This window comes from Lissotriton vulgaris, unplaced genomic scaffold, assembly GCF_964263255.1.
Source record: "Lissotriton vulgaris unplaced genomic scaffold, aLisVul1.2 SCAFFOLD_1348, whole genome shotgun sequence".
Lineage (NCBI taxonomy): Eukaryota > Metazoa > Chordata > Amphibia > Caudata > Salamandridae > Lissotriton > Lissotriton vulgaris.
Window position 1 is genome coordinate 373058 of NW_028242968.1, and position 22116 is coordinate 395173.

The window sequence follows — 22116 nt, forward strand, 5'->3', positions numbered from 1 at the left end:
TACTGCAGCGTGAGTGTCACTGCAGAGTGACTGCCGAGTGACTGCAGAGTGAGTGTGACTGCTGAGTAACAGTGACTGCAGAGTGACAGTGACTGCAGTTGTGAGTGTGCAAGGTAAACCGTGTGTGAGTATGTGAGTATGCAGGGTGAACAGTGTGTAAGTGTGCAGGGTGCAAAGTGTGTGAGTGTCCAGGATGAGCAGTGTGTGACTATGCGAATGAACAGTGTGGGTGTGCAGAGTGAGCAGTGTATGTGTGTAGGGACACTGTCTGAGTGTGCGGGAGACAAACGCTAAAACTAAGTTCCCCACACACATAGGACCACACACAAACCCACACACCACATACACATACATCACACACACATACCACACCCACACACACTAAACACACACCAGCCTCTCACCAGCACACACTCATCACTACACACAAAACAACACACCTCCAGCCGTCAGTGCATACTTTTACCCGGCACAAATACCAACAGCCATCAATGTACGCTTTCACCAAACACAAACGCGACAATGCATCAGTGCCGCAAATCCACCACACACACACAACACACAATGTCAGTACATGCTTTCACCAAACACACACACACACACACCAGTAGCTGTCACTGCACACTTTCATCAGTCACACACAACACCACCAAAGTTCACTCTTTCAGTAAGCACACTCATCAACAGCTGTCAGTGCACTCTTTTACAAAGCACACGCATTACCATCCACCTCTGTACGCTTCACAGCCACACAAGCACACACACCACCAGCCATCACTGCACAATTCCTACAGGCGCACACATCCACCACCCATCAATGCACCTATCAATTGTTAATGCATCCACCATAAAATATTGTAGCAATCGCTCTATGCTACACTTTACCTTTTCAAGATAATGCGTTAAAGCACAGCACCCCACCATTGCTAATATTCAAATGTAAAACACATTTTTCCAACACACACCACATGCTCACACTCAAAGACACATGCATAAAATACATTGCCATTTACAAGGCCATTTTCTCTAACTCAAAAAAACCCGAGACCTATTGCATTTCTAATGCTTGTTGTATCAAGTAATCGATAATCTGAATAAGGGCTTGTTCCGCATCTGGAGGTAACTTGTATTGGCGGACACGAGGTAGGACAACACCTTCCTTCAACATGACTATGTGTGGTGTAATATCCATGAACCCTACGTCAGTTGGATCCGTAGCCCATAATGTAGTAGGAATGTCCCTTAATCTGACATCTAACTCTCGTGTCGTGAAATGACCTTTGAAATCTCAGAGGAATAGTCGGATTCCTTCCGGGGAACAGCATATCACAGCACCCAGTTCCTTTAATGTCTGGATGCCAAGTAGATTTTCGGGACAGGACTTAGTACGTACCAAATCGGTGAAAGCTGTAAGAGGGCCAACCTGAAGTGATACTGGTTCAGAAACTTTGTTAATGACTGGTGTACCTGAAAAACCCAAGGAAATACTATTTGAGCCAGAGAGGGGTACCTTGGGAACTTAGTTGTGTTGTACTTTCGTCCTACTGGCCCCGGTGTCAATCAGAAATGTTGTTTCTTTACCTAGGAGCTTAGCATGTACATAGGAACCCTTTTGGTCAACCGGGACCGGGATCAGTGGTCGACTATCGTGTTCCTCCCAGCTGTCTCATGAAATCGTAGGGAATTCAGGATAGGATGCCACTGGATACTGATAGAGTTGTGTGGCTAATTTAGTATCAGCTGGAGAAGTTGATGTTGGAGCAGAGGGACGAGTGGTATAGGTGCGAGGCTGTGTCTTTCCAGTAGCATTATTGTGTTGTAAGACTGGACAGTCACGTACAAAATGGCCAGGCTTTTTGCAATAATTATAAGTAACCTTTTCTTGTGTTTCTGGACGTTGCTTATGAGTCTGAGGAATTGTATTGGTGTGTGCTACCAATACCTTCATTTTAGTATCTTTTGTCCTCCTTTTTCTCCTGTTCCTGTTCATCTCTAATTCTGTTCTGATGGTACTGGAGCATCTGAAGTCCTTGTGAAGGGGAACTTGCTTGCCAAGTGCTTTCAACCTTTAATACCCTATCTTTGATCTGAGGTAAGGCATTTTCTACAAATTGTGAAACAAACAACCGACTATAGGCGTCTCCATCTGAGGAGAGACCGCTATTGATAAGGAAGCATTTCTCTAATCTTGTATAATAGTCCCCTATATCCTCATCTGGTTTTTGCTTGCACGCAGAGATAGCATCCCAATCTTCCTTTTTGGTGGCCAATAACTGGGAGAGTATTTTCGGGAGAAGGTGAGGGAGTTCCAGGACTAGAGGTCCCAAGCCTTGTCCAGGAGTACGAGTAGTTTCTTCTGTCTCTAAAGCTGTCCATGCTATCTTTTTCCCTTCTACCTCCTAATCTTTCCCTTTTAATTTGTCGTATGTTCCTTGAGGCAGTAGGACTTTGAGGAGACTATTGAGGTCCTTATAAGTAAAGGAACCCATTTGAAGGATATCTTTGAGTTCCCTATGGAAACCCGTAGGATCTTTTTCATGAGAAGTGACCATTTTCTTCATTTCTAATATTTCTATTTTTGTCAGGGGAGTGTAGACAAATGTTTGTTGTAGCTTTCCTGCAGAATCTACAACAGGAGAGGAAATTGACCTTGGCTATACTGAGGGGGATTGGAATCATAAACATTGGAAAGGTATTGCACATAGCGTTGTCGTTGATCTAGGAAAATGTTTAGGAATTCTTGTCCCCTTGTCACCCACCTCCCTTCTAGACAGTCTCGTAAGAGAGGATGTAACATTTTGGGTGGGTAGCTAGTGTCTTCATACAATGTAATGAGGTGTTGAACCATATAGATACTGGCTAGTCTTTGAGATGTCATGGGGAGCGATTAAAAACATTTGAGCGACTATGTCAGAGCCATATAGAGAGTATTGGGACACCCAATGGGTGCTTGATCGAACGAGTTCTTTTTCTTGCGTGGTGAGTGGAGGTTTGTCGTCCATCCAATCATCCAAAGCTTCTTGTGTTAGTTGGAACGATCTATCTGAAGAAGCTGACAATTTTTTAGTCTTATTCCTAAGTTGTCCGTTACTTTGGGAACGAGGGATACGGAAACGTACTGACCCTTGAAAAGCAGTTCCTTCTTCCCTGTCTTCGTCTGTACCCCCATTCTCGGTCTCTTGGGTAGGGGCACTTTTTTGGTGAGAGTCGGAAACCTTACTGGTAAAGAGAGGGATGAAGAAATCTATTTCTTTTATTTTATTATAATTCCCCGCTATCACTGCTTGATCTAGCTGTAGTAAGTCGTCGGGAACCTTTTTCCCAGCACTTGAGATCATACGGATAAAACAGGTAATCCTAAATCGTAAGAGACATTTTTTATGAACGATAGGTCTATTTTTAATAGCCTCTTGTATGACTTCTAAATTTTCTCCTGTTCGGAGAGCTTCGTAAATCTTATTTAGGCAATTTGTGATATTTGGTACCTCCGGTATGCCTTCTAAAGCTTCCCGTAAGCGATAGGAGACCTCTGCTTGTGGACCTTCCCCTGGAGTCGGGTTTTATTCACATTCTAACATAGGTAGAACACCATCTGAAGTATCAGGGATGGGTTCCGTCTGGGTAACTATCCGTCTGACCGTTGTTTGATTAGTGTAAGCAGGAGGTGGTTCCATTAAATAGGTGATAATGAAGTCTTCGGATACGGAATGAACTTTAGGACATGGAGGTGCTGTGGGAATACTAGGGTCTGGACTACCATCGGACTCTGTCCTTGGTGAAAGGACGGGATATATACCCGTCACGGAGGCTGAGACCTCCTTTTTCCTTTGTTCGAAATTAATATCATCATTCTGATCCCGTAACTTTCTTATCTTACTTCTATTTGCTTTCTCTACTTTCCTTTGCTCTTTCTGTTCCCTTCAATGTGTTTCCTTTCGCCATAATTTGATACTCTCTAACATGGAGGGTCTTGCTTTCTTTTCCCAACATTTATTTTCAACTGCCATGATGCAATTTAAATCCCATGTGCCACTCTTTGGCCATCTAATCGCAATTTCTAAATCTTGAGTGTAATCTTCCCAAAGATCTAAGTACAAAACGGCACCAATTCCATAGTTCGTATACATGAAGAAACCAGGAGTATCCTTTGGGGGGACTGGTACATTTTGTTCCAGTAACCCCCTCCGGGTACCCAGTTTACACAACTTAGAAAACAAAGGCATTGCGTCAACAAACAATAAAACTTACACTTGATAACTTGATATACCCTGAGTATCCGAGTACAAACATACCGTTTTCTAGAAACCTAGAACCCGTCTTGACCGTGCTCTGAAAAATCAGAACCCGTCTTGATACACCCCCAGCAGTACTCACCGAGGTGCAGAGAACTTGAAGACCTTGAAGATCTGGACACTGGACTAGTTACGCTGCGCTCTTGATCAGGGACTTGTCGGGGTTCTGAAGACCTCAGACTCGGCAACTTCACAAGATTCGGGCTCTGGGTCGAGACTTCCGCTGTCATCCTCACCGCCTCGTATGGATGGCTAGGCCGCGGCTCGGTCCCTCTTTGACACAAAGGAGTTCATGCAGGAACACTCTGCAGTGTGCACTTTGAAGTCCGTCGGTATCTGGGGAGACCGGCGTGTGGGGAGAAAGGGAAGTTCCTGTTCGGGCGCCAATTTACTGTGGTAAATATTTTAGTAATTTACCTTGATCGGAATTTCTATAATATCAATAAGGTCAAGCATGAAGAGCAGAGTCCGTGGTGTTAGAATTCAAGGGTCTTTATTCAGTAACTCGAGTTAAGGGAGAGCTCCGTCACCTAAGGAGGCTCGGGAATAGTCTCTACTTTAATCAAAGAAAACATGGTATTTATACATTCTTGACATAGAGAAGAGGAAGAAGCTTCCCTTGAGCATACAGAAGTCATGACGGGAGCAGCGTAACTGTGTCATAGTCATGAGGAAGTCACGGCAGAAGCAGAGTGTTGAGAAATAACCCTAGGCTGGTTCCTTAGATAAGAGCGAGAGAGAGAGAGAGAGAGAGAGAGAACTGGTCGTGACAGGATGTCTGGTGTCGTGTCTTAGCAAACAGGCGCTGGTTTCTCGGAATTGGTCGTTGTCTTGGCAAACGGGGGCTTATTTCTCGGAATCGGCCTGACCATAAGAGTGTGTGGTTGCAAAGGGGCTAGTTTCTCGGAATCTGCATGGACATGAGAATGTGTGGTTGTAATTAGAGGAAGAAGTGCGTTGTGTGCAACCTTACGTTTATGTGCCCGGGTTTTCTAGTCTCCATCATGGTGAGCTCAGGACGTGAAAGAGAGGGTGTATGAAGGGACATAAATAACGAAACATATTTATTTTCCACATTAGCATCATTGATGCTAAGCTAGAAAGGATTATTAAACCCCTAGTGGCTAAAATTAATCTAATTTCTGCAGAAGTATCCAGATTAGGAAGCCTTTTGGATACCCACATTGCCCTGGCAGAAAATCCTAAGGTCATTGAGAAGGGCACTAGAGTTAGTAAAGATGTAGTAACACCACCAGAGAGGGGGACCAGTGTTAAAGAGCCAGCAAAATTGGATACCCCACTTACAGGTTGCCAGAAAAATCGGGCCACTACAGTAGCCGAGAAGAAAGAGGGGTGGACAGAAGTGAGGAAAAGGCGTTTCATTAATCTTCCTCCTGATTGTGCCCTTTATGTTGTCGTGTTAACTAATGTACCGCCTGCTGAAACGCAGCTCCAGCAAGAATCACACGAATCTTTAAAAAATAAAACAGTTTCTGGCTTATTTATTTATTATTTATAGCATTTGTAGAGCGCTCTGTAACCCTACGGGCATCCTGGCGCTTAGGTACATAGCTAAAGCTTTGTGGTGACAGGAGCATGAGCGAGATGCTGAACCGGGTAGATTTATTTATTGCAAAGGGTTTTAGGAGGATTTTTTGGGAAAAGCCAAGTTTTCACCTTTTTCCAAAAGGTCAGGAGATCATTCGTTTTTCTGATGTCCAAGGGGAGCTTATTCCATAAGTGGGCTGCAGCAATGCTGAAAGCTCGTCCACCACAGGTGGCTTTCTTGATCCTGGGGATACTGATGAAGTTCAAGGATGAGGATCGAAGAGACCGGCTGGGCTCATACCACTTAAATTTGTACTGGAGTGGTCGGGGGCCTAGCCCATGAACTGCCCTGAAGACAATACATAGGGATTTGAAGCAGATCCTTTGGTGTATGGGCAGCCAATGTAGGTCAGCCAGGGCAAGAGTGGTGGAAGATCTACGTTCACGGGAGAGTGCCAGTTTGGCTGCAGCTGCCTGGACACTCTGGAGTCTGGAGATGAGATAGGCAGGGGATTCCAGCAGGAGAGCATTGCAGTAGTCCAGGCGGCTGAGGATAGTGCTCCTGACTATGTCCGCTCTGGTCTGTGGGGGCAGGAGAGGTAGCGGTCTTCGGAGTCCTCTTAATAAGGCGAAACAGCAGCTAACCTGCTTGTTGACGTTGGTCTCTAGGCTTAGTTTGTTATTAATAGTGACTCCTAGGTTTTTTACAGAGCTCACTGGGGTGGGCGAGTCCCCTAGCGATTGAGGCCAGAAATCTGGCGGTAGACTTTTGGGGATTTTTCCTACTGTGCAATGTAGTATTTCAGTTTTCTCACTGTTGAATTTTAGTGAGTTCTGACTGAGCCAGAGAGACATGTCCAGCATACATGTGTGGAAAGTTTCCGTTGAGCTTGCTCGAGTTCCGTCCAGCGAGATTATCAGCTGGGTGTCGTCTGCATAGTTTGTCACGCTGATGCCATGGCTTTTGATGATCCGCATCAGGGGTGGCATGTAAATATTAAAGAGTATGGGGCTGATGGCAGACCCCTGCTGGACTCCATGCGGGACTTTCGTGAACTCGGATTGGTAGGGAGGAATAGATACTGCCTGCCACCTGTCCGTCAGGTAGGAGCGGAACCAGTCGAGCGCGACCCCTCTGACTCCGATGTTCCTTAATCTTTCAATCAGGATGCCGTGATTCACCGTATCGAACGCGGCGGACAGGTCAAGCAGAATCAGAGTTGCTGATTCTCCCCCATCCGCCCTCATTCGCAGGTCATCCATAACTGTCAGCAGGGCTGACTCCGTTCCATGAACTGGTCTGAAGCCAAACTGCTCCTCTTCCAAGATGTTGTTGGTTTCTAGGAAGAGGGCTAGAGCTCTACTGACCCATCTCTCTATGATTTTTATAGGATATGGTAATAGGGATATGGGTCGGTAGTTCTTTTGGCAGCTTGGGTCCAGGTTAGGTTTTTTTAATAGCGGGGTGACGATCGCTAGTTTCCAGTCTTTGGGAACGGAGCCTGTGTGCAGAGATTGATTACATAGTTGGTGCAGGGCTGGTAAAACGTCATCCTCGAATTTCTTGGCTATTCTATGGGGAAGAGGGTCTAGAGGAGAGCCTGAGGACGTATGGAGGGCTGTTGTGATGAACTTCTGTTCCGAAGGAATCATAAAGTTTTCAGGGTGGCATTTGAGAGGGGGTACGTATCAGGATCCGCCTTTCCGTCTTTATTTGTTGGGATGCTGTTGTCTTGCAGTGGGGAGATAGGATTACTATTCATTCCCTCTACAATTTTGCTGATTTTATCTTGGAAGAACACTGCTAGGTCGTTGCAGAGTTCTTGTGAGGGTTTGATTTGGCTATTAGCACAGGCGGGGTGGGAAAGCTCTTTGATGAGCCGAAATGTATCCCGGGATTTATTAGAGCTTTTGAGGATTACCTCGGCAAAATAGTTGGATTTGGCTGTGAATATTTCCTTCTTGTATTGTGAGATAATAAGCCTCCATCGTACTTTCTCCTGGTCTGAATAGTTTTTTCTCCAGAGCTTCTCCGCCTTTTTGCAGGTATTTTTTAGTTCTATTAGTTTCTCCGTGTACCAGGGGGCGGAGGGTTTTCCCCTTTTTGTGATCGTTTTCAGCGGGATGACGGCGTCGAGTTTTTTTGTGGTTTCGTGGAGAAAGGAAAGATAGTTTGTGGTGACATCATTCTCTAATTTGAACGAGGCCCCAACCTGGCGTAGGTCGAGCTTTCCCTCATCTTTCCTCTTCAATAAGTTCTTCCAGTCTCGACCTACGAAAGTTTTGACTTGCGAAATCGTGGCTCCTGTGTGGGACGGGATGTGGGATTTGAACCTGATGAGGTAGTGATCTGACCAAACTACTGGAAGGATAGTGTCTAGGGTCAGTAGGTCTTCTGCCGCGAAGATAAGATCTAGTGTGTTTCCTAGTATATGTGTGGAGGTGTTTATCCACTGTTTCAGCCCTAGATTGTGGCAGGATTGAGTAATATTGTGCAAAGCTGCACGTAGTTGGTCATTGTCCCATATGTTGAAATCGTCCAGTATCAGCAGCCTGTTGTGGGAGATTGACATATTATTTATGACCGTGATTAATTCCTGCTTTTGTGAGGCTTTGAAATGCCCCGGAGACCTGTAACATACAAGGGCCGTGAGGCAGTGTTCAGAATCATATTTTATGGAAATCCCGAGGATTTCTACACAGGAGATGGTGTCAATGTCCAGGGTAGTGATGTTAAGTTGTTCCCTAAAAATGATCCCCAGGCCTCCTCCTCGACCTGAGGGTCTGGGTTTCTGGATGATCTTGAACCCGTCTGGACATGCAATGCCTAGCTCTGATTCTGTTCCTTCAGCCATCCATGTCTCGGTAAGGAACAGGGTGTCGAGTTTATTAGTCTCAATCAGTAGCTGTATTTCAGTAGCGTGTTTCGGAAGGGAGCGGACATTTAAAAGTCTGTTGATTAGTTTCCCTTTGGTGCTGCGTTTGGCTCCTACTTGGGCTGATGGGGAATGGGTCATGGTGTTGTCAGGGCTTGGATACGGCATCAGGATTGATTTGGGGGGGAGGGGATTAATGTGAGGAAGCTGAGCTTGGCAGTGAGAGCAAGCTTTGTCGTCCTGGTGTACTGCGTGAGGGAGTAGGCGTGGGCATTCAATTTTGTCTGCCTGTGTATTCAGTAGCATGAGTGTTTCCCTGCTATATCTGAGCACATCATGTGCTGGTGTGCAGCGGGTAGGGGGGGTGCCCTAGGCCCGGCCTCGGCGCGGAAGAGCACAGACGAGCTTGCCTTAAGCACGCCTTCGGCGTGCAACCGTCGCGCCCGCTGCGCTTCCGGTGGGGGCACATGCTATGTAGCAGAAGGGGGAGGGATTCGAAGGGGGTGTGGCTACGCTAGTGGGCGTGTCCTGGCGCCAGGCCAATCACTTCGTGGCAGCTAGGAAACCTTGCCCACGTCAGCAAGCAATCTGCTGAGTAGCGAGGGTGCTGCAGAAACGGCGATTTTAAAACAACAGGTATTTCAGTGCAGATTAAAAGAGCTGTCTGTCCCTGCTCCCGGCTGTGCCTCAAGAGCTTTGAGCTAACAAACGCTGCGCTTGTGATCAGCGCGCGTTTTGTGTCGACGGGGGCGTGGCTACGCTAGTGGGCGTGTCCTGGCGACAGGCCAATCACGTCGTGGCAGCTAGGAAACCTTGCCCACGTCAGCAAGCAATCTGCTGAGTAGCGAGGGTGCACAGGCAATGTGGGTTTCCAACTGCCTTCTCTGACTAAACATTAACTACCAGAAGGGTTAATTGGATTGGCAACTCTAGAAAGAGCAGCAGGGGGGACAGTGTTATTATTAACTTTAAACATCCCCAACACGCTGCTACTGTTCTGTTAAGAGCAGCCTCCTTACCGTGTGCCTATAACAGTGTGTGTGTGTGCGTCCACTTGTTTTTTTCTTGAGTCATCTCATTAAACCCCTCCACCCCCCATGATACCTGTAGAACCAGGCCATTCCCACTTATTTATCGGCCTGGTTTGGACATCCCATTGCAAAACCAATTTCATGCCCTGAACCGCTTGGATTCCAATGATTTACTTAACCAGCTTTGTCAGCCCCCCCTGTGTGAGGCCCCAAATACCTTGGTAATTGAGACAAATGAAAATCGTTTAGCCCCGGAGCCAACCCGGATGGATGACCTTAATTTGATTAATGACCACAGGTTTCCTCCAAGTGAAAATCAAAATGAGGGAGAGGGTCTTAGTGAAATTTTGATACCGGAGAGTATTAGAACAAAGGGCAAGGGGATTACAATTGCTAGCTGGAACATTGCAGGATTGAAATCAAAGGGGAATGTTCTGGGCTGGCTGAACCTCATTAATGCTTACGGCATTCTCTGCTTTCAGGAAACGTGGTGCAGAGAAGACGTTAACTATGAGGGGTTTGTTTCTTATAATTTGCCGGCGCAGGGGACTGGACCAGGGAGAGCAAAAGATGGCCTATTGATGTTAGTATCCATTCATTGCCCAATCGTAGTTAAAAGGCATATAACTGTGGGAGCTCATGTGCAGATACTTTGGTTGCTTGAGGACCAAGGTCGTAATATTCTACTGGTAAATTACTATAATAATATTTTTGATAGCTCCAGGGTTACAGTAGTATATGACCTGGCAAGCGCCATTAAATATTTAAATTTAGAAACTAATGTTCCTTTTGATTTCATTTGGGTAGGTTACTTTAATATTTCACTATGTGAATTTTCTACTCAAAAAGTTTATCGGTTTACAAATAATGCCGGATTGGACGACCTGCATTTTGGGCATAACAGCTATGGTGAGGCACTACATAAATTCATGGGCTGCTATGATCTGGAAATTCTGGGTTTTTCAAAAGATGAAAATGGTCAAACCATTCCCACCTTTAAGAACCGGCACTCTAGCTCAGTTATTGATCACGTGAGTGTATCTTCTAATATTATCTCCAACTGTGCTCCACCTAGGATTGAAGAAACTTCTATAAGTGACCATAACTGGTATCGTCTTGGAAACAACTTTTTGGGGTGGAAGCTTTGTTAAAGCGGGTACCACAGTCACCAGTGTGGAACCACACAGACCAAATGGAGTTAGACTAAGATGGGCAGGGGACACAGCCAATGAATTAATCAGCACTATTGTCAGGGATTGCCTGGCAGATAATACTCTTATCCTTGATAATAGTACTGACCAATTGATGCCAGGTTCACTAGACCCAAAAGGGAACAGCGTAGAAACAGGCCGGGCTGGTTTGATCATACGTGCACTAATCTATTAACTGAACTAAAATATGCACTTGCCAAAAAGCCCAGGGACACCAATTCCAAAATTAAATTAAGATTAGTATATAAACATGCCCTGAAACGGAGGAAGTGTGAGTTACAGCAGTTGGCCTGGGATTCTCTCAACCAAGCTGCCGAGTTATCCAATAGTACTCTGTTTTAGGCAACAGTTAACTCTCCTTTCCTTAAAGACGAAAATATACCAGAGTTAACTTCTAATGTCCTGAGTGAAGGTTGGGTTGCTCATTTTTCCAATATATTTGATTCTAATAGCTGTGTAGATACCAACCCTAGTAGGTGGGCTGTTTTACCTTTGGATATTACTTTTAGGGAGGTTGAACTTGGCATACGTGTAAGTAAGGGGGGGGGGGGCAGGGCCCCGATAGCGTGCCCATCGATGTCTATAAAGTAGCCCCTGAGATATGGAGCCCCCTTCTGGCTATCGTTTTTAACGCCGCAGTCTGTACCGAGGCCCCCGAAACATGGGGGGAATCTATTATTATCCCGATACATAAAAAGGGCAGTAGATCTGACGTGAAAAATGATCGCCCCATCTCCCTTCTTGACTCCTCAGTTAAGATATTGAGCAGAGTCATGTTGGTTAGGCTAGAGGAATGGGTCGAGCCAGAGGGTATTCTTGCAGACAGCCAGTATGGATTTAGAAAGGGTCGGGGTACACTCAATCAGTGTATAAACCTTGATTTACTGATCGGGAAAAATACCGAAGCAAAAAATGGTTCACTTTACCTTTGCTTTGCAGATCTTAGTAGTGCCTTTGACATGGTTGACCACTCCATTTTATGGCCAACCCTGTTACAGCTAGGTGCACCAGAGGGCATAATTTTCTTTCTCACCAGGCTATATGGCAAATTACGAACATGTGTGCGATACGGCACCAAAGGTGAATGCACCCCAAAATTCAGCGTTAAAAGAGGGATTAGACAGGGCTGTGTATTGGCCCCCCTACTTTTTGTACTGTTTATCAATGGAATCGACGCATTCTTAAAAAATGTTGAAGCAGATGCCCCCAGATCAAAGGTGTCCCAGTGCCGGTGTTATTATACGCTGATGATGCTGTCCTGCTTTCTAGAACCCCCTTGGGATTACAGCGTTTGATCAATAGTTTTTCTATTTTTATTGAGGACAGAAAACTGACCATTAATAAGGGGAAAACACACACTATGACTTGCGGGGCTAAAAGCAAATTTTTAAATGCCTTTTTTATTGATGGAGAAAAGGTGCAACAAGTGGATACATTTTGTTACCTTGGTATAACCTTCTCAAAAGATAGAAAATGGTCCAATGAATTTACTAATATCCCTATTAAAATGGCTAAAAATGCCCATGGTGTTTTTAGATTTGCTGCAAAGGTTGGGGACCGACGCTCCAGGGATATGCTTAAGATATACCAAGCCAGATGTGTTACTATTGCACTCTTATGTGGCGGGCGTTTGGGGCCATAGATGTGACCATAATCTACAGCAGGAGGAAAACTCTTTTCTAAAAAAAGCTCCTGTGTTTACCAACCTCCGCTCCTACTGAGCTAATCCATCGGGAACTGGACACCAATTTTCCAACCGATCTGTTATCCCCAAGGCCACTTATGATTGGCTTCAGGAAGAAAAGTCTTTTAACAGATCTATTATTGAGGATTGTCTCTCGCTGAATAAACCTCTAGATATACCGTGGTTAAAATATGTTGTCGGATGTTTTTCTGAGATATTTAATCTAAATGTCTTGATTGACCCAAGTGCAGCATCCTTGATACCTAAACCAGAGTTGAAAACTAAATTTCTGGCTTTTACTGCAAGGAAACGGGCCTTAGCCTATGGATCACTATCTACTGTTATGTTTTATAATAATTACATCATTGTTGAAGGTTTTTCCAATTATTTAGAATGTGTGACAAGGCCCTCCCATAGCTTTGTGCTGACCAGACTGAGGTTTGGAGTAGCACACCACCTAGTGGCTCTGCCTAACCTCAAGAAACACCCGCTAGGACCATATCTGTGTGATGGCATATCTAAACAGAGCACTTTGCACTTTTTAATGTTTTGTAAACTGTATATGAATTTTCGTACTGCCTATTTGAAACCTATGTTTGGTAAATATGGTGTGCGTACAGTTAATCAGGCAATGAGTTTAATTTTTAATCTACAATTCGTCGATATCTGTTTTTTTACGGCCATGTTTTTAACTCAGTCTATTAATGGCAGGAAAAGTATGTGTTTTTAGAATCATGTCTGTAATGCTTTGCTAGTTTCTTTTTTCCTGTATTACTTTGTATTTATTACTCATGCATGTTCCTTTGTTGTGCTTTTATGGTCATTTTATATGTGCCGAATAAAGCTTCATGAATTGAATTCAATTGAGTATTCAGTGGCACTCTATTACTTACATTTTCTCACACCCTTTCTGGTATTACTTCTAGCAGAATTTGATCTGTCCTCTGCCCTAAGAAAAGTCCTGATTTATCATTCATTTCACCCCAACTAAGAAAAAATAGGGTCTGGGCCTTCAAAAGTAATGGAGGTGTCTATTTAATGGAGAATCTGTTGATGAAACTTCACTCAAATGCGGGGCACAGATTTTACTTAACTAGAAATGATGTATCTACTTCAACATGATGAAAAAAGTGAGCATAGCTGGTGAGTACCAATCAGCAAGCTCTGTTTATACCTCCTATGCACCTACCTCTGCACCTCTTCAGTGTGTACCTCATATGGACCTACCGGTGCACCTCCTTTATTTGTACCTCATAGGCACCTACCTGTACTTCACCTGTGTCTGTACCCATATGCACTCACCTGTGCACCTCCTCTGTTTGTACCCCCAAAGCACCTACCTGTGCATCTCCTCAGTTTGTACCTACAAGTGCACCTCCTCTGTTGGTACCTCATGCATACCTACATGTGCATCTGCTCTGTTTATACCTCACAAGCATCTCCTTGTGCACTCCTCTGTACTTCATAAGCACCTACCTGCTAAACTCCTCTTTTTATATCTTATAAGCACCTACATGTGCACCTCCTCTGTTTTTGACTCGCACGCACATACGTGTGCTCCTCCTCTCTTTTTGCTTCACAAGCACCTAGCTGTGCACCTCCTTTGTTTATACCACATAAGCACCTACCTGCTTGTGCTCCTCCTCTCTTTGTGCCTCACAAGCACCTACCTGTGCACCTCCTCGGTGTGTACCTCATAAGCCCATACCTGTTCATCTCCTCCCACTCTGGCAAAGCCCCAGCCAATCCCAAAGCAGCTTCTTGGGCACCAAATGACAACATTAAGTAACATACCCTAGAAAATTAAAAAAAGGAAAGCAAATGATTACTATGAATACATCTGTTGGCTGTGGTTGTTAGGTAAATTCTTGGTTGTCATAGATTCTCTAAAGGAAGGACTAAATTACTGATATAGGTGAATATTGCTTTATAAGTCAAAGCTTGTTTGCCCTATCTCTGCGCTTAATGTAAAAGCTGGACATTACCATAAAGCTTTCACTCTGTTTTACAAAGAACCCTGGAAAAATCTGCATCTTGAAATGCAACAAAGTCCTGTAAGTCCTGCCTGTTGCCTGTTTACTGTGGCAGGTGTCAAATGCATACTATTACGTGAAATGTGAAGTCTCAGTGGGCCCAAGACTGCAATGGATATACAGTGGCTGCTGCTTGACCACAATTGAACCAGCACCTGGCCCCTCTACCTGCCCCACCTTGAGCTGATGGGGGTGACTGATGCGTGACTGCTGGGTTGGGAGGTTTTCTGGGGGAATAGACATCAGAGGACTCTACTGTCCGGCTGATACCCAGCTCCATATCAGTCAAATGGAGTTTCAGGCCATTTGCCTGATGCTGACAGTCTTTCTACTGTCCCATCAATGTGAGGCTGCTGCAGGTTCTCACCGACAACACACTTATATACTCTTTGTGCTCCCTATTGTATTTCATATATTTGGCTATCTGTTGAATGCAATAACCAGTATACCGTATATGTTCACATCACCTTCCACTGTCTTTCTTTCTGGTTCGATTTTGGTTTTCTTTTTACTTCAGGCTTATTATTATGTTTTTTCTTTTCTCTTTAAGCAAAATCTTTTATCACTCACATGTTTGTTGAACTCAGAATACATCCTGGTTCATTAATTTGATTCTTTCTGCTCAATCGTGGACCAGCATGTGTGTGGTGACCAAAGTAAAATGAGCCCCAGGTTGTGAAGTTCACTGATGGGCTCTGAAAGTTGTGGAAGGGGGCAGCAATTGCCAGCTGTACAGGCACAATATCAATGGTCGCTTCCTATAGAGAGAGAAAATAGTAATAATGTAAGGCAATTCTTTTTTACAGTAGGCAGTGTCAGTGTCAAGGACCAGGCCCCTATCAGCCAGAGGTTCCAGTCTGGAGCCCTGGGCAGGGACACTTATAAGTTTCAGCATAATGGTTGCCCATGATGAAAAAAGTGAGCATAGCTGGTGAGTACCAATCAGCAAGCTCGACTGGTGGTGCGCACGTGAGGTACCATTTTGCTTTTTTCGCTATTTTTTTGGAACGTTAAAAACACATTTATGATTGTGTTTTTGGGTATATATACCAGGGTACCCGCAGCAGTACATCCTGATCCCTCTTTTTCAACAAGCTGGTCTTTAACGAAATCTTGATCATTTGTATTTTCCTAAAGATGTCCCTGCAGCACCTGGGTGCTCTGTGGTCGCCCTTTCTTTACTAAGTTACTCTGTGAACACTGGTAAATCCCCTTCTTTTCTGAAGTAAGATGTGATGTGGTTAACATAACTCTTAGGTAAATATTTGTGTATGGTGAAATATACCTTGCTAAGTTTAAAAGATGATAAAGAAGAGATGTATTTTACAACCAGATAAATACTCTGTATTCTTATTCCATTACAATGTATTTAGTAATTTGAAATATCTTTACATTCAACAGGAAAAAAGACTTGAATGCACGCAAAGATTATCAATAAGGAGGATAATACTTTAACTCTGCAAAACAACTATCAAAAATAACAAGAACCAGTATTCACAAAAACATAAGTAAGTCACTGACCGAGGAATTTGAACATGAGCTGACCGATCTGGAAGAAGCAGTCAAGAGCAATTCAATGAATGTAAGAATCTGAGCTGTGTACCTCCAAACTACAAGACTAAGAAATGACCTGTAGAATATTAAGGCAACAACACTGACCAACCACCTCCTGAATAAACCAGTATCAAACACCAGCTTTGATCATGGAATTGGTATGATGTGGTTACCGCAGTGCTCTGATACCTAAATAATAACAGACCATCAATCAATGCTCTTAGTGTTTTGTATACTCTTCCTGGCTATACCACAGCAACCAGAGAAAAGCACAACAGCCTGAAGACAACCAACTGAAGGGTAAAGGAAAGCAAATTTCTGCAAGCCAAAATACATAGTAGAGTCTTAATTTGTAACAACCAGAAGGAAGATCAGTCTTTACTTTTAAGCATTAAAAACCTGTTATCCAATCTAAAGACACAATCTCTTGTGAAGAAATCTGACACTTTTTATGAGTATGGCAAATATTTAGTGACCACTTTACTTACCAGAAGCACTTTACTTTTAAATTGCAAATCGAATGTCCTAAATACCAACACATACAGGAAATGTGTGAATAACACAAGTGCTTTATCAACCATGTTGGCTCTTCAGGAAGCGCATTCATGGGAAGTGGACACTTATATCCCAATCCAGAGGTACTTACCAAGAAAGAAGAATCATACACATGCAGTGAGATCTTTAGTTTGTCATCAGTATTAAAGCACCATCAGCCAACTCATGCAAGAGAAGAATGTTTTTAATGCACTGAATGTGTGCAAAGTTTTAGTCATTTAGCACTCCTAAAAGAGCATCAGCAAACACACACACAGTGGAAAAGCCATTCAGATGCAGCGAATGTGTACAGAGTTTTAGTCTGTTATCACACCTCCAAAGACATCAGCAAACAAACACTGTGGAAAAACTATACTATTGCACTGAATGTATGAAGAGCTTTAGTTCTTTATCATACCTCCGAAGACATCAGAGAACACACACTGGAGAAAAACTATACCATTGCACTGAATGTATGAAGAGCTTTAGTCTGTTATCACACCTACAAAGACATCAGCAAATGCATTCAGGAGAAAAACTATACCATTGCAGTGAATGTGGAAGTACTTTTAGCAAACCTTCAACATTAAGGAATCATCAACGAATTCACACAGGGGAAAAACCATTTAATTGCAGTGAATGTATGAAGAGCTTTAGCCAGTTACCAGATCTCCGAAGGCATCAGCGAACACACACAGGGGAAAAACCATTTAATTGCAGTGAATGTATGAAGAGCTTTAGCCTGTTACCAGATCTCCGAAGGCATCAGCGAACACACACAGGGGAAAAACCATTTAATTGCAGTGAATGTATGAAGAGCTTTAGCCAGTTACCAGCTCTCCGAAGTCATCAGCGAACACACACAGGGGAAAAACCATATAATTGTAGTGAATGTGGAAATAGTTTTAGTAAGTCTTCAGCATTAAGGAATCATCAACGAACTCACACAGGGGAAAAACCATTCAAGTGCAATGAATGTGAGAAGAGTTTTTGTCTGTTATTTATCCTACAAAGACATCAGCTAACACACACAGGGGAAAAACCATTTAAGTGCAGTGAATGTATGAAGAGCTTTAGCCAGTTATCAACCCTAGAACGTCATCAGCGAACACACACAGGTGAAAAACCATATAATTGTAGTGAATGTGGAAATAGTTTTAGTCAGTCTTCAGCATTAAGGAATCATCAACAAACTCACACAGGGGAAAAACCATTCAAGTGCAATGAATGTGTGAAGAGTTTTAGCCGGTTACCAGCTCTTCGAAGGCATCAGCGAACACACACAGGGGGAAAACCTTTTAATTGCAGTGAATGTATGAAGAGCTTTAGCCAGTTACCAGCTCTCGGAAGGCATCAGCGAACACACACAGTGGAAAAACCATTTAATTGCAGTGAATGTATGAAGAGCTTTAGGCAGTTACCAGCTCTCCGAAGTCATCAGCGAACACACACAGGGGAAAAACCATTTAAGTGCAGAGAATGTATGAAGAGCTTTAGCCAGGTATCAGCTCTCCGAAGGCATCAGCGAACACACACAGGAGAAAAACCATATAATTGTAGTGAATGTGGGAAGAGCTTTACTCGGTTAACACACCTTGAAAGACATTATCAAACACACTCAGGGGAAAAACCATACAATTGTAGTGAATGTTCAAAGCAATTTAGTCAATTTTCACACCTCCAAAGACATCAGCGAACACACACAGGGGAAAAGCCATACCATTGCAATGAATGTGTGAAGAGATTTAGTCGGTTATCTCACCTACAAGTACATCAGCGAACACACACAGGAAAAACCATACCATTGCAGTGACTGTGTTAAGAGCTTTAGTAGGTTATCAGATCTCCAAAGACATCAGCGATCACATACAGGGGAAAAGCCATACCATTGCAATTAATGTGTGAAAAGCTTTTGTCAGTTATCATATCTCCAAAGACATAAGAAAACACACAACCAGAATGTAAATCAGGAGCAGTGAATATATGAAGAGCTATAGTCCATTATCATGTCTACGAAACCATCAGCGAAATACAGAAGATGATAAATGTAGAATTATGTGGGACTTTCTAATGCCAGAGGATGAAAAGTTGATTATCTAAGACCCAACTTCCAAAAAAAGAAGAAAAAACAATTTCTTCAATTATAAAAGTGTTTGTTCTCAGCGATTGCTTATTTCTTTTTAGGACAGTGTGGACTAAAATAAAAGACACAGTGTTGGTTTTTATTTGCTGAAATAGACTTCTAAAAAACACACCCAAGCACATATGACCATGCTACCTGTAAAAGCAACTCTATGAACAATGCTTGAACCAGTGAGGAGTTTTTAACTAACGTTAAGGATTAGTGATAAAATCTATAATCCCTTCGCACTCCAGACAATTAAACAGTCTCCCACTGGTGAATAGTCACAGGTGACTGTGGTGTTTGGTCATTTTCTGCAACATTGCTGGTTCAGTGACGAGGGCCAGAGAACGGTATCCAAAAGTAAGAAAAGGTGAGCTGTCACTCTCTGAGTTAATGGCACCCCGCTCCCCTTCTCCACAAGCCCTGATGCAGAATACTTGAGACTCTTTTACATCATTGCATATTTCTGTAAATGAAGCCAACATAGTGGCACTACTCCGCATGTCTGACATCGAGCTGGATCCTTGGGAGATTTGCTAGCTCATCACTAACTATGTATGAGTCACAGTTAGATTAATTATATGTAAATATATTTAGTGAGTTTCTTATTTGCAGAGCATCAATTAATCAAATCCTAAATGCTGAAAGGACAGAATAAGTGCATGATGGCAAAATTCTTGCTATGAGAAAGATGTTGAAAAGTTTAGCTCTTAATAGGTTTCTGAAGCCTTGACGGTTAAGTAAAGTTTGAATCTTGAGCAGTTAAGAATTGCTGCTGTTAGGAGCTAGAATTAAGACTCATGGGCTCACAGCTTCACATTTCTGGAGCCTTGGTTAAGGAAAAGAAATCTGGATACATAACAAGAGGAACATGAATGATTTAAGGCTTTTGTTTCCGAGCATAAAGGAACCCTCTGGTGAATTAATGGTTTTATAAAGTATGGGCTGACTCATGAGCAAAGAGTTGAAGCCTGTGAGGAATATGAGACTTCCTCAGACCACAGATGCCACTGATGCAGCATTCTGAGGCATCTTAAGATGACGTCTGTTGCTGGAATCCTATGTCCATGACAAGCTCATGGACCTCCGTTTGACAGGTTAGGCCTGTTTGGATTTGACATTAGAGATCTTCAAAGCCAGCAAAGCTACTGCCCACTTCTTGGGACTTCAACTGCCACGTCCTACAAGAAATTTCCAAATTCAGCATTTTCTTGGCTTGTTGAGGGCATTTCTCTTTTCTCCATGTCAACCCTAACCAGCTCCAATTCAAGCAGCAGCATAGTCCTCTGGTCAGTCAGCATAGGGGCAGAGTCAGAGTCCTCCCTACACCAGGAGGATAGCAAATCTAGTTCACTTATCCTAACACACTAATTTCGCCTGGCCCAGAAGGCTGTTACTTTGGATCAGAAAGTCCTCCAACTCATACAACAAGGCAATGCCCTTCCATTCCTCCAGGCTACACCCCCTAGTCACCTCTCTGCCCCCCCCCCACTCCATCTGGATGTATCTTTCCATTCTCAGCAAGAGGAGGCAGTACTCTTACAGACTGGAGCTATGGTGCAAGTGTCAGAGATGGATGGATGGCTACCTGCATCTGATTCTGGGCCTCGGAGATGTGAACTTCTGCCTCAAAAACAAAAAAGTTCAAAAGACAGACAATAGCTGAAGTGCTACTGGTGTTGGAAAATCGAGATTGAAATGTGTCATTGGACTGCAGGGTGCCCACTTCCACATTCTGATCTTGCCGTCCCATCTGAGGTATCTGCAAGTTTAGTTGGTTTTTCGCGCTACCCGTTTGTGGTGCTCCCGTTTATGTTTTCTGAAGAAGAAGTTAGCAAGGCTATGTTAGAAATCAAATCAGGATCCCCATGGGATGTTTGTCCACATCATATTTTCTCTCAACTTACACCCGTAATTTGTCCAGCAGTAACGAAAGCTCTTAATTTGTCCCTAGATCAAGCTGAATTCCCAGAAGTCTGGAAAAATGCAGCAGTAATACCACTATTAAAAAAAGCCGGTGCGGATATAAACAACCCGGCTAACTATCGCCCCATCTCACACCTACCATATCTATCAAAGGTTTTGGAAAGATTGGTAACTAAACAGTTGTCAAATTTTTGGGAAACTAACAATTTGCTCGACGTTTCTCAGACTGGTTTCAGATCTAATAACAGTACTGAGACAACGCTTCTTGCTGTGATGGACGATATTCGAATGCAGATTGATAAAGGAAAAATGGTCGCCCTGATATTACTAGACTTATCAGCGGCGTTTGATACGGTATCCCACAATTTGTTAATAAATATGCTGGCTGCTAAAGGAATACAAGACAAAGCCCTCAATTGGCTGGAATAGTAATAATAATAATTAATAGAACTAGATTTGGGCCACAAGATAGTCTGGCTATCCAATTTGAAACAGCTAGTGAGGGATATAGGTCTGGGAGAAGCTTGGATGAGTCGGAACCCGCCGCCCAAAGCAGTTGTAAAAAAGGCCTATTGGGATTGGGTGGCTGCGGCCGCTGCAAGAAGCGAGAACCACGGTACACTGACAGAAATCTACCTGAGCGTTAAGCCTGCGCCTAAATTAGAATCTCTCCTAGATCTTATTGAGTCCCCGAAAGATAGGGCCCTGTACCTGAAGTTCAGGTTTGGCACCCTCCCATTGAACGACTTCAGAGCAGGCTGGCGGCACCTGAGGGGGAGCGACTTGGGGTGCCCGGGCATTGCCTCCCGTACGGAATCGGTCACCCATTTCCTCTTCGCCTTTCCAGCTTATGGCCAGGCGAGGAGGAAATGGCTGAAACCCGTTTGTTCCAACCTGGGTTCTAGAGACCACAAGGTAGCGCAGTGTATTCTGTCATCGGAGACTTTGATCCCCAGCCTAATCTGCGGGGTGGCCAAATACCTGGGCTGCGCCTGGCTGAGGAGGATGAAATTTTCTAGGATGATTCAAACACAGGCTGTGGAACTGCCTTGTCGTCTTTTTATGATAAACCATTTTTAACTGTTTATCCAATACATGACTAATTTGTCTGTCAATGTATTATGCATTATACATTATGAGCCCGATGTAGGTCACCAAATACCGGTCGGTAACGGCCGAATTCCGCCGTTACTGACCGTTATTTGGTGATTGAGATGTAGGGGCCATTATTTTACCGAATCAGTAAATTTACCGATTCTGTAAAATACCGAATCGGTAAATTTACCGATTCGGTAAATCCCA

General features: G+C 43.6%; 1 protein-coding gene across 1 annotated transcript in view; it reads left to right on the forward strand.

Moving 5' to 3' along the window:
- Positions 1 to 18988, forward strand: part of LOC147668773 (uncharacterized) — a 73272-nt gene extending 54284 nt beyond the window's left edge. The window contains exon 2 of the mRNA XM_086948447.1: positions 16077 to 18988. Within this exon, the coding sequence (XP_086804573.1) occupies positions 17155 to 18576 (1422 nt within the window). The 5' untranslated portion in view covers positions 16077 to 17154 and the 3' untranslated portion in view covers positions 18577 to 18988. The remainder of the gene's footprint in view (positions 1 to 16076) is intronic.
- Positions 18989 to 22116: the final 3128 nt, after the last annotated feature.